General features: G+C 37.1%; 1 protein-coding gene across 13 annotated transcripts in view; it reads right to left on the reverse strand.

Moving 5' to 3' along the window:
- The window catches only part of CNTN6 (contactin 6), a 144842-nt gene that overhangs the window by 9186 nt on the left and 122021 nt on the right, over window positions 1-13635 (reverse strand). For all 13 annotated transcript variants that reach the window (XM_048070532.2, XM_048070623.2, XM_048070647.2 and 10 more), the window contains 7 exons: window positions 13334-13461; window positions 7895-8070; window positions 7436-7553; window positions 6441-6599; window positions 6200-6349; window positions 3188-3258; window positions 206-440 (listed from right to left, as the gene is read on the reverse strand). In XM_048070532.2, coding sequence (XP_047926489.2) covers window positions 206-440; window positions 3188-3258; window positions 6200-6349; window positions 6441-6599; window positions 7436-7553; window positions 7895-8070; window positions 13334-13461 — 1037 coding nt within the window. The remainder of the gene's footprint in view (window positions 1-205; window positions 441-3187; window positions 3259-6199; window positions 6350-6440; window positions 6600-7435; window positions 7554-7894; window positions 8071-13333; window positions 13462-13635) is intronic.

A 13635-nucleotide genomic window follows, 5' to 3' on the forward strand; every position in this document is an offset into this window, starting at 1 on the left:
GAAACATGCCACCTACTTAAAGCAGTTATGAAAAACTGTCCCTTGCTTTTGTTCACTTCATTTTCCCATCCTCTGTCTTGTGTCTCTTGAAAACCTGCAATGAGCAGCTTTGAGCTAAATTCTGACTATCCCTATAGGGATCTGAATTATCATACCTGGGACCTATGGACTCTACACAGTCAGCAATAGGAGTAATGTGCTTTACCATCTTCTCCCGAGTAGACAATGGATATGGAGCTCAGGGTCCCTTCTCCTTCATTGTTGTAGACACCAACTTTCACTTCAAAAGGAGACAGAGGTGTAATGCTTTCATTCCTATAAATGTATTTGCTTGCTTCTACTGAAGCCACCACTGCTTTTGTCCAGGTTGTTGAGCCAAGAGGACGAAACATAATGATGTAGCCAAAACCTTCCCCATTCTGCAGTTCTTCTGGAACTGGCTGTAGTGACAAGGCAGTCAGTCAATAAGCATTTGCAAGTATACACTCTTTTAATTGAATCTTCATTCTCTCAGTATATTTTAGTAGTATTGATTCAGTTGACTGTGCCTTAGAGAAGATAATAATGTTTGTTCCATCAGTCAATGTAATATTGAAATAAAAATCAAAATAATAAATCTATTGAGGCAATCAATTTAGAAACAAAAGATCTGATCAGCTCCATTAAAGTTATTCTCTTCCAGGCATGAAGTTTTCAAAATTAAAAGCATTTCACTCAGCACAGGTTGTAACTGATATTTTTTTTCCCCCAAGGGGTGTAGGAATGCTGATTTTAAAGAAATTATTTTAAAAGAAAGAAAGAGTTGGGAAAGGAGCAAATGTGTATACATAGAAGTGCATGTCAGCTGTATAATTGCCTGTGCATGTGTACAGCACTTACATATTTTTTAGCACAAGTGAGAGTCTTGAGTGCATGAACATTTTCTCATTTAAGTTTGTTTAGAACAGAAATGTTATTGCAAGTCAACATGATAAAATTAAGGCTTCTATTAATAAAATCTCATGTCAAGATATGTATTAATGACTCATACCGAACAGGCAATTACATCAACACTGTATTATTTTTTTCTTGGGAAAAACAACACTTCTACATTGGTTTCTCAAAGCAAGAGAACATTTGTGAAACAAGAAAAGATCAGTAGTACATAGAGGAGTACATAGCTTTTATCAGCAAAACTTCATTTATATTAGATGCTTGCATCAAAGCCAGGTGCAAGGAAATCAGCTATGAAAAATGGCGCAGAAACAGAGCGAAAAACAAAGGGGCAGAACTGCAGCTCCCGCAATGGTTCCTGGCTCCAAACTTTTCCCCTGTAGAGAAGCTATGAGGAGCACTAACAGTCTGAGAAGGTGGGAGGTAAAAAAAAAAAAAAAAAAATCGAGGAATAAATCAGCAGATTTCAGGGCACTGAATGTATTCTTTCTTTCCTTCTAATTTAATAGTAAGATATTTGTCAAATTATAACCCTGATCTGACATATATAACAAATGTTGTCATTCTTTAAGTGTTTTACAAACATTAATTTCCCAATCTACCTCCTTCTATTTCTTATCCAGTCCCGAGAGAGTTAAACGTGAGAGATGAGGGTGCACTGGGGATTTATAAGAGTTCAAGCTACTTTCCAGAGCATTTAATTTGTTTTTGAGGCTTCTGTGACCCCAGATTTAATCAAGATGTTTAGTGAGTTCATCACAGAAAGCTGGAGAGCCCAGTTCAGTGTTGTTAGCTTGGCATAATTAGTATTTCTTCTGACTATTTTTCAGGACACACTATGAAGTCCAACAGGATAATTTGATTGAGATCTCTCAGGTTGTTTTTCAATTTTCATGTTCTGCTCCCAAAGAGTAGATCAGTAGAGGAGAAAATGAAAGAAAACAGTGAAAGATGTATATGGAGGAAAATTCAGTTCAGTAAAAGTGAAGTTTCACTCTATTTGGAGCATGCAAAGGGGAAAGCATTGGCAGTATTATTTATCTTGTCGGGATTTTTTCTTTTGATCTCATTTTTTTCTGTCACTTCCCTTCCTCCCTCAAAAGGTTGGTTAAATGGCAAAGTTATCAGCATACAGGACAACACAGGTAACTCACTTAGGTGATAAATAACATTACTTGTAGTTTAAATTAATTTATTTTCCTTTCTTTTAAACCATATACATGAGCTTGGCTATTTCCCTGGAAAAAGAATGAAGTCAGGGGAAAGGGGAGACTGCTTTCCTTGCTTAAGCTGAACTAGAAGTATTTATTATTATTATTATTATTTAATTGAATAAATATTTTCCATGACTTATGAAGAGAGCACTGTGCTTTTGAAGCCCTGGTCCGAATTAAAGACTACACAGAGATTGTGTGCAGGCTCTGAGATATTCACACCTGTCCATAGGATGGGTAAGGCTGCCTGGGCTCTGCCCCGCAGGCTGGGTGATGCTGACAGCCTGGGACAGCTCCTGCTGTAGCCAGTTGTCTTCAGAGCCAGGTGAGATGTTTACCTGGGTGAGTCACGTGCATTTTTCAGCAGCAATGAAAACCCCTCAGTTTTTCCACTGTCCAGCACAGGTGGACACTGTGTTTTGGTCAGTTTTTCCATGGGGGCTGGAGCAGCTGCCCATCACTGCAGAGGCTTTGCACGAGGCTGCCTGCAGAGATGCAGATGGGTAGCTGGAGAAGGAAGGCTACTTCTCACAACACTTGCTCTCTGCAATGACCTGTGCTCACTCATTGCAACTTGTAGTATGGTATTAATAGCTCTGAAATTGCATATTCTCTCCTCTTGCTGGAGTGTTGGAGAATTAAAGGGCTCATCTCCTTTAATGCATAATAGGATATGTCTTGTCAGCACAGAGTTCCAGAATGAAAAACATGTAAACAAAAGTATGAAAAATGTTAATGCAGAAAATGGCCAAGCAGATTAGTGTGTTAAGCACATCCTGTACAATGGAGATAAGAGGGTTATACAGACTTCTAAACATCTTTATAACATGCCTCTTAAACTGTTTATTTTTATAAATGGTTTGCTATAACACAAGAAAACTTGCTGTGCATCTTACAGACTGTTTTCTCTCCAGATGCAGGATGAAATCCAGGCTCAGCCCGAGCCAGTGACTGAAAGCCTCTGGATTTCAGCAGGGCTGTGATTTCACCCATAGACTTTTCCCCATTAGACAGCTTAGGTTAATTGAGCTAACAATTACCTCCCATGTGATGACCAGCTCGGAACGGCTCCCTCCTCCTCCACTGATGTTCGTCGGTGCCACCACAGGAACTGGAGAACAAGAGACATCGGTGCTTGCAGCAACCCCCTGCTGCTGCCTTGTCCACTGCAAGATTAAAGGGTTTCCTCCCAGCTCCTCTCACATGCAGCTACTCTGCCTTTCAACACGTTAGAACAGGGACTACATTATATAATGGTACATTTTAAACGAACTGAAATTATGTTTACACATTTTCAAGTTTCTAAGGCTGAAGCCACAGATGTATTTGATACATGAGTACCCTGGTTCAAAAAATTAATTAAAGAAGCTAGTAGCATCAAGTATCTGACATTATTATGCCTCATCAACTAATTGGCAAAATGATGTTCCATTCAGACTGTAGCTGCAACACTACTGATTTACTAATTATGCATTTGTTCAGTAAACATGTTGTTGGAGCAATATATTAATTTTTTTTAATTGGCTGTATGCTTTGCTTAAGAAATTCAAAACTTGTAATTTTTCTTCTTCTCCTAAGAATGCAAGTGGCCAGAAGTGCATTAATTAGAACTTGATTTCCCCAGCATTACTCCAGGTGTATGGCCCCATAGGTCCATAGTCAAGGTCAAATAACATGCTGGTGCTGCAGGCTGAAGGGGCTTCTCATCCGTCAAAGGGCTCTTGGTGGAGAGGCAAGGAAAATAGCAGTATTTCCTGCTGCTTGCTCCATATTTCAGGAAACATTCTCACCCCATTAGCCTATAAATATTTCTACTTTTGGGGAACTGGGTTGTGGTGTAATGGGTGGGATTTAATGAAGTTTTTTTCCTATCATATAATTTGCCATAAATTTACTTGCAAGGATGATGTCATGGTTTTTTTTTTCTGTTGCTGGAAGAACTTGAACCAAAAAAAGACAACTCTGTAACTTACAGATCCCCAAAATATATATGAGAGCATTCATTCTCTTTGCCATCTCCAGACATCTGCTACTATTTCTACAAGTTTCAAGATTGTTTTTTTGTTCCCTTCATTCAGCTTCTACTGCCTAAAAGTTGGATGTGTCAAGACAGGGCTGAAAACAGGGTCAGAAATGGGCAGGACAGTTATATCTCAGAAGTTTTTTTCAGAGATTTTGGCAAGTTCTGCCATGACTGCCTGCCCTTCCCCATATTTTACTTCCAGTGTTAGTACAGCTGCAGCAGTAACAATAAAGGCAATAGCCCTCCATGCTCACAGAAATTTGTGTGAATCAGCTGTCACTTCTACGTTCAAACTCACATCTAAATCTTTATCTGACTGCATTCTCTCTAGAAATGTAGAAATTTAAAGATAATTTTGTTTTGCAGTCAGAAAAGTAAATGCAAGTACAAATGGACTAAGTTTTTTTTTTTGGAGAGTTTAACATAGGTATTTAGTTTTGTCACTCATAATCCATGTCTGTGCACATCAGAGGTAAATAATCTAAGACTGAAAAGAACATTAAAGAAAGAAAAAATAACAAAACAGATTTTCAAGCCTACTACTTCACTGTTTCATGAACCAGTTGATGCTCAATTAGTTCATGTGTTAAATGTGTTCAGTACTTAATACGTTTGCATCGGAAAAAAATTTGTCCTACTGCTCAGCAGAGCCTCAACCAGGTCATAGTTGAGAAACAGACAAAAATTTACAGTTGAGTGCACCAACAGAGGCTCAATTAATTCTCAGCTCTATTTTAATGAAATGAACAGTGGCTCATTTGCATCCGCAAATCTACTAATGCTCAGAGTTTAGCTGGCAAAATAGCTATTAAAACAGCTAAGTTCACATTCATCCTTCGCTGCCAGTCTTTGCTCTCCTCACTTCAATGCTGCATTCAGTTTTCTATGCCGATAAAAATTAAAGACAAGCCTTTATTCCTCCCACTGCATAGCAATGCTTTGAAGCAGACTGACAGCAGTGAGGGGGTTAAGTTACTAAAATCTAAAGTGAGTCTTTCTGTTTGTTTTGGTGAACAAAAATTGGGCAATACTGTAAGGAAATAATGTTATTATTATGCTACTGCCATGGTAAATATTATTAATTTTATTGTTTCTTTCTGGCTATAGCCTTGTGAATCCTCCCAATACTGTATTTTGAGTTCTGTCTTGAAATGCAGTTTGCCAAACTTCAGAGCATGGCAAATGAGATAAAAGGAGAGGAGAAAGTGGACTGTAAAACCTGCTTCCCTTTCAGTGCTTTCCATCCTATAAATGCTGATTTTATAGGTGGGAGAGAGTTGATGAGCAGGGGGCTGAGAGAAACATAAAACCAAAGCAAAGGTTTGGACTTCAAATAAATTGTACCAAACAGAGAAGGTCAAAGGACTGACAGTGTTGGTCATCCAAGAATGAGCCTTCTTCCCATGAGGTTCCAAGTCCCGGAAGATAAATGTGTAAAGGTTAGACAGACTGATAGCAAGGATCCTGTCCTGGAGTCAGTGGAAGCTATTAGCTTCACTGGGCTTTGGATGTTGTAATTTATTTCCTCCAGTTAAAGCCAATATCCTGTCCCTACCGATGCTCAGATATCAAACAACCTCTGCAGCAAAGCTTTATGTGCTTTTGCTAGGATATGCCAGAGAGCTGGCTTTATCATTTTCTATTCAAGTCCCGGAGCAGTGTATAAATGTAGTTATAATTGGAAGAAAACAAAAGTTGCTCCACAATTGCTTGAATGAAAGTTTGTGTTCAGGCATGGGGATTTTTGGGGACATAACAAAGTATGGGCTAGCTCCAGCCTTTATTGCTGGCCCAGGTGATCTTGAACTGGAGAGAAAAGCATGGGGTAATTCTAAGTCATGTTCAAGCATCCCTCGCATCAAGTATTGCAGGTGTGCTGTCAAGAAGACATAGGAGCCACAAGTTAAAATGCCAGACAAATATATAAGTAACCCTGCAAGAGAGAGACTCTGCTGCCACAGACCTTTCACATTGGGGAACTGGCAGTGTGTCCATGTGGAGAAAAAAAAAGGAGAAACCAGGGACTTACCTGCTGCTTTGGTTTTCAGTAGAGCTGATGGTCTGCTTGGTTCCCCAATTCCAACGCTGTTGCTGGCAACCACACGAAACTCATACTCAACCCAAGGGCTTAAGTCAACCACTGTTGCTTTGTGAGTCCTGCCATTAAGGACTTCAGGAACTAAAAGTAAGCAAATACGTCAATGAAAATGTATTTTTGGAGTAATTAATGGTATGTGCAAAAAATACAAGACAACTCTCAAATTGCTCACCTGTTGGAACTGACTGCCATCCAACTGAGAAAGGAGTCCTTGTCTGAACACTGTAGATCTGGACTGGACTATTATTATCTATTCCAGACTTCCAGGATAACACAGCAGTAGTGCTAGAAATATGTTCGACTTTAACATCTTCTGGTGGACCTGGGGGGCCTAATTTGAAAATAATTTTAAGACAAATGTATTTAAAAAAAAAAAAAGACTGATTGCTGGACTGAGTTGTGCAACTCTTACTTACTCAAGGCAGTGGCTTTATTCATGAAGGTGCATTTTCATAAAATTAGCACAATCTCTAAATAATGGCTTCATGCCTGTATTACTTTTTTTTTTTTAATTAATGGGGTGTTTTAAGTCAGCAAAAAATAATGTTTTCATGTTACCAATAAGAAAAATACAAACAAGGGAATGATAGATATAATAATAATATTTTTTATATAGAGAGAGACTGATAAAGTTTCCCAGTGTGTCTTTCATTGAACCATACAACATCTATAGAGTTCCTGTGGAATTTAATGAAAACCAAGGAACCAAGGTTCAGCAAAAATGCAAGATGGTGCTTTATACAGATTTCTGATATCTGTTAGGGGTTACTGGATCTGCTCCCATCACAGCATTTCTCTCGCTGCTGGCAGTAAAAGGATTAGCAAAAACCTCAATCTTATCACTTAGTTGATCTAGAAAATGATCTTTCATATTATCTCCAAAGAGTGGAAAGGGGTCTGGTCTTTTGATTTTTCTGGCCTGCACTGTGACCCAGAGATGCTCAGCAATGGTAGGTGGCACCATTCTGCTGAAAGAAGAGGCCTTCCTGTCCTACCATGTTGAACTCCAAGGCAAGGAAAACTTACCTTCAAAAAAGGCTATGGCACAATTGTACAAATCTCCCATTGTGTAACTGAAATGTTGCATCATCATCCTTTCAAACAACAGCTGATGTTAAGAAATACTAATTCCTCCAGAGGATATAAAATCTACATTAACAGACATACCTCTTACAATTATATCTACTGCTGCAGATTGACTGTCTAAAGTTGTTTGTACCATGCACACATATTTCCCAGAATGATGTAGCTGAATATTTCTTATCATCAAATCCCCAACAGATTCCTGGAGATGCAAAGAAAGTAAACTAATCACTCACAACATGCTTTCCATACTGGACATTTTTATAAATTGCTCAATATTAATAAAAAAATTCAGCTTTTAAATTAAAATATTCATAGCTATCATCAGTTTCTTTCATGCGGACATTTTTATTATGGCTTCACAAATAACTCAAGTGCCTTTATGAAATTTAAGAAAGAAAAATAAATGGCTGCAGCCCTTGTAAAGAAACAATGATTTGCCATGCATATCAATAGCGATGGAAGAATTATGAAAAATGCTTATGTGGTCTAAAGACTGTGGCAAGTAGTTTCACTAAGCACTAAAGAGTTTTAAAAACTTACCCCTCCAATTCTTTCAAAATGATGTATTCCTCTTTTAAAATCAATTCTATTGCCATTGAATGACCATGTGAACGCCACATCAAGGGAAGGGTCATGAGACACCTGGCATGGAAGGACTATGCTTTCTCCAACTGTTACATCCATATTAGAAGGTGGAATAGTAATTGCAGTCTTTTCTGTGGAGACAAAAAAAAAATCCTTTTTATTAAAATGCTTATAAAAATAGTAGATCTTGAATGAGTTTTGTGCCATTTGTGAAATGATGTAAAATTGGCCCAAATGTTCCATAATAAAGAAGATTATCTCTAATATGATGATGATTTGAGAAACTCTTACCCATGTGTAGCCTATTACTTCTGCAGTATCAATACAATGAGCACTCTGTGTGCTCTGAGAGCGAGCAGATGTCAGAGGCAACATTTTAAATTAGTCATATGTTACTTTGTAAAACCCATAGTCGATAGATATGATTTTGGCTTAAAAAGTGCAGAATTCATTATTAAGACTGTTAGAAATATGCCCACAGTTCTTCAGACTTGAAAATCCCTCCTTGCAGGAAACTGCAGCAAAAACAAAATCAGTATCTGTCTCTGCTTACTATATACATTGAGATCCCTAATCTATATTAATGTTAGCTGTACCTCACTGCAGTGTTTACATTACAGCTTCAGAGAAAATACCACAACAGACAGAAAAACTATCTGTGTAATCTTTTTTAACCCCTTACACTGGGAAACAAAGTTGCAGATCTTATTAAGGGAACTAGTAGTTTGCTGAAGGGGAAAGAAATGGATTTATATGACTTCACTTTTGTTGTTATGACTGGCAGATAGATTAGAGATAACAACCACTTTGTTGTAAGCAATTCCCTTGAATAAAGCTTTTGTGCATGAAAGTGTTATAAAATGGTGGGAACTGAGAGGCACATGAATAAAATGAGAGCAGAATCTATTCAACAATATTAATGCGTTCTGAAAATAATGTGAGAGGAGGAGAAAAAAATTTTCAGGAGCTGTATTAGTTTTGTGTTCATTCTGGCTTAACCCTGTGTGTTAGAAATGCACTTGAAAATTCAGGATTTTGGTTACCAAGGTCATGATTCCAAAATGTTCATGCATGACAGGGCACCCAACACCTTACCTTCAAAGACATTTTTCTTCAGACTGTTACCATCATTGTGTTAACTGATTAATACGTATGTACACACAGGCAATAACCTGACCAGCTTCTTCCCAGCTTCTGAGCTGTGCTGGGTGAGTGATTGTTACAGCACTGGTCAAGTAGCAACAAGGTAGAATGTTGCATTTTCTGCCAGCCTTTCAAAAATAATAATAAAAAATAATAAAAAATCACTGGTTTCAGTGTTATACCTGCTGCAGACATCATGTACCATTATCCAAGGAAAGTGAACAAAGAGTTTGTGTGATTTCTATTGTTATAGGTAAATAAGTTTTGTGGTTTTTTTTTCTTTTTCTTTTCTTGTTCCAGAATCAATAAGAAGCTGGCTGTCTAGAGAGAGCGTCAGAGGTTCTAGAGCTCAGACTTGGAACACTTTCTCAAATTTCTGTCTCTTCTGATTGCTCTTCATGACTACGTAAAACTGTCATCATGGCAGCACCATCAGTTTGTCTGAAGTCAAGGACTGCAGAGATGTGAAGGACTCAGATGACTGTCTGGAAGATACTTGATCATTAAATTAAAGCAATCTCTTCTTCTCCCTGGAAGCAGAGTGTCACATACAATAAATTCCAGATGATTCAAGGGCCATAGTCTCTGTTGGCACAACTCCACTGATTTCAGCACACATTGGCAAAAAACTTGGCTCCATAAATCTCAAGTGAAGTAATTCCATTGTGAAGAACAGGTAACTTTTATAGAATAATGTTGAAAAGTATCTGGGAACTACAGGACAATTCTACAAAGTTTTCTTTTCTTACTCTTTTTTTCCTCCACTATTATTCTCACAACTGAAATAGATCAACACGAATAACATAATTCTATGAAATTACATTACTTGTAGCAATGATGTATTATTTTTTTTTTTTTGTAAAAAAAAATCCATTTATTTCTATGGAAAAGTTGAAGAAAAACTAAGGAAGAATGATACAATTAGGATTGTACATCATTTGTAATCAGATTCAATAGTTACATTCTGAAACCCATAGAATAAAAATAACAAATGATGTAATTTTTTTAATCGTGAAGTTTTTAAGACTTTACCAGAGCCCATTGTCTGTTGTACGGGAAGGGGCCATTAGTTTGTTGTGATTAAACTGGTTGGGAATTTTTGGAAAGTCTTCTTCAAGAGAAAGTTCCAATACTATTATGGTTGCCTCATAAGGTCAGTAATATTTTTGTGCCATTATTTGATCACACCTCCAAAGAGAGGATCAAGATCAAAAATAATAGAAATGATCAGAAATATAGATCAGAATAATAAAAAAGATCAGAAATAATAGAAATGCAATCCTGTTATGTAATGTTATTAGACAGATTCAAAATTTCAGAGATCATTTCTCTGTTAAAAACCTATTGAATGAGAAACTTAGGATAAATATTTTGAAGAAATGCATTCAATGGAACTCACTACTGAACTGATATTTTGGAACAACAGAACATAAAGGTTTCATCTTCTAACACGACAAATCCCAATAATTACATGCTTCTAATTTCATAAGAACTGTACTTCCTTATTATCAGGAACCTATTTGCCTCCACCAAATAAATGTTGAAGACTGATCTTTTGGGAATTATACTGAATTTGTATATGATGTGTGTTTTTTAGCAGTGTTAGAAAAAAAAAAAAATTATGAGATTATCATCCTCTTGTATCTCCTGTTCTAGCCTACTCATATCCAGCAATACTACTGATGCAGAGTGGTTCACGTGTGTGATAATTTCTGTTTCTTTTATGAAGTCGTCTTTAAGACTACTACCTCAAATACTTTTAAAAGCTTCTTAAAAGCTCTTGGATCTACATTATCTATCTATCTTGCTTAGCAACTTCAGACATGTATTATATGGCAAATCCCATTCCAGAGGAGAAAATAGATAAGATGTTGTGAGTGCTTGAGGTATAATAAAGACTTCTCACACAATGAATAAACAACTCAATGAGCAGCAATAAACTTAATTTGCACATTAGATATGCTTTTCGAAGTTCTGACATTTCAGTTGAAAATAATGCTGAAGCAATGAGGCCTATAATTGAACAGCCAAAACTTCTCCAGAGGGGAAACAAAAACAAATGTTCCCTGCAAACAAGATCATTTTTATACCATGTTGTTACTGAGTGTTTTAATAAACTTTGTAAATGCCAAACAAAATATTTTTTTCATTTTTTTTAATGTGATTTTCCCATATTGCTTCATTAGGATGTATATATGTGGTATGAGAAATGGTATCTAACTTTAATGAAGTCAGAGCTGCCTAAACCCTAAACTTCTTGGTTTATTCACTGCTAGCTGTGCTGTAACATCATCTCAGATTACACATTGCACTGCATCAATGCTAATTGCTCTTTCATAGTATGAGCATGAAGCAGTTTTAGACAGCTGCAGTAGGTTAGGAAGAAGGACATTCCTGCAGGCTACAGTAAACATTCTGAAGTCACGGGAAAAAAAAAAAAAAAAAAGAAAAAGACAGAATTACAAATTGTATTTAATAACATGCTCTTCTTGTAACTGAAACCATTATTAATGTTAGCTCTTTTGCAAAACTGATAAATATGTTTACTATAATCTCACAAGTTCCACATTTTAACTTGTTCTTTTCATTTAAAATCAACAAATATGAATACATGTATAACATCTGCACTGAAAAGATCATCCAGGAACAAGGAGAAAGAAAACACGTTAAGTTTGTCTCTGTTTTCCTTCTTTTTTTTTCCCTCATTGATAAAACATCAGAGGATATAGAGCACATTCATTTCACATGCTGCTCACAGGAGCAGCTACACAAACAGTATCTCTTTTTATGTCCTCCAGCTCTGGACTAGCCCACCTGAGATATAAGTTGATACTAACACTTTTTACTAACGGAGATAGACCATCCATCAGAGTAGCAAAAACTTGAAGCAAAGGACTGCTTTGGATGTAATAGACTTTAATGTCTTCCATGATGCATTTATCTGTGTTTCAAAAATGAGTGAAAAACACTGCAGGGAAGACACACCCTGTAGAGCATCACTGCACTGGGACCAGGCCAGGTGAAGCTGAGCAAAGCCACGTGCCCAAATGGTGCCCACTGCAGCAACCAGGGACTACCACCCACGTGGGACCTTGCACAAAAGGTCCTTTTCTGCCAGTGCCCACCTTCCTGGATCATGTACTAACTTTGTAGTTACACTATCCAGTATCTCATGAGTTCCCATCAGTCATTTTGTCTTAGAGGACTTACAATTTGGCTTTTTATAACTACCCATACTGAGAAGAGCTCACTTTCAAAGACTTTCAAAGAGACAAGTTGTTTTCTTTGTAAGGAGAGAATTTAAATTTTAGTCCATATTCATTATGGAGAAGAAAATAATGGTAATGTGCAAGGAGGATGTTCCTCATTCTTCCTTCAGAAAAAGACTTGCTTAGTTACATGGTTCTGTAGCTAACTGTCAAAATGGTTTAAGTGAAGCAAAAATAAAATGTAGGGAAATGTAAACAAAAAATCAAATACTTTCAGACTGTATCCAGGAAAACAAAATAGTCTAAAAGCAGAGAAGATATTCTGACAGATTCTTTACTTTATTGTTAATGCAGCAATTAGACTGGGGAAGGGCTGTGGAGGATGGACATTTTAATACTGAGAGTCAAAAGCCAAGTGAAGACATAAAGAATAGTTTTCACTTGGCTCTGATTTGTTTTAGAGTTTTTTTGCCAAAGTAGCACGCAGCAGCTGGGACGCAGAGGAGGAGTGGGTGGCTTTCGGATCTGCGGGGATGCAACATATGCAACGTATATCTGTGCAACATGTATCTGTGCTGAAGAAAATAAATCCACCTGATTTTGAGATTAATACATAGTGTCTTATTTCTTTTTTACACCCCAGCTTTAAAGTCTCTTCTGAATCTCAGATGGGATAGAAATTATAAATGAGCTGAATAAATTCATGTAAACACATTGCACAGGGGCCACCAAACTGCAACAGTGCAGCCCATGTCTGTGACATCTACACGGTACTGCAGTGCAAATATCATTATTAATGCTACTGTACATTTCTGTTGGGAGACCTTGCTGATAAACAAATTGATCATCAAACTGGTGTGGTCATGAGGTTTCCCTTGCTGCAAGCATTTTAAGCTGTAAACTGCACGTAAAAACCTGTCACTATTGACTGGAATACTGACTGGCACAGTTTTGGGCATCCCAGTGAAATAAAAATAAAAAACAACAACAGCAAAAAACGCTTTCTAATATTCATAAAGCCCAAAGAAAAATACTAATGTACCTTTCACAGTCAGGCTCCCTGAATTTCTGGCAATTCCAAACTGATTTGTTGCTATACAGGTGTACACCCCGGCATCTGACTTGGTGATGTTGTAGAGCCTGAGACTGCCATCCTCAAGGAAGACAATCCTGGGAAAATAAACAAGGAAACACACAAAAAAATAAGAAAAAATACTTCTGTTACAGGAACTGTTACAAAAATTGAATGTTTTTTTCTAATATTTAAATGCCTCCAGTATGTTCTTTCTCTTCTACAGCATGCGGAATATGTATCAACTACTTTTCACCTCTTCTTATTATTGA

The sequence above is a fragment of the Anser cygnoides genome, chromosome 10 (genome assembly GCF_040182565.1).
Source record: "Anser cygnoides isolate HZ-2024a breed goose chromosome 10, Taihu_goose_T2T_genome, whole genome shotgun sequence".
Classification (NCBI taxonomy): Eukaryota; Metazoa; Chordata; class Aves; order Anseriformes; family Anatidae; genus Anser; species Anser cygnoides.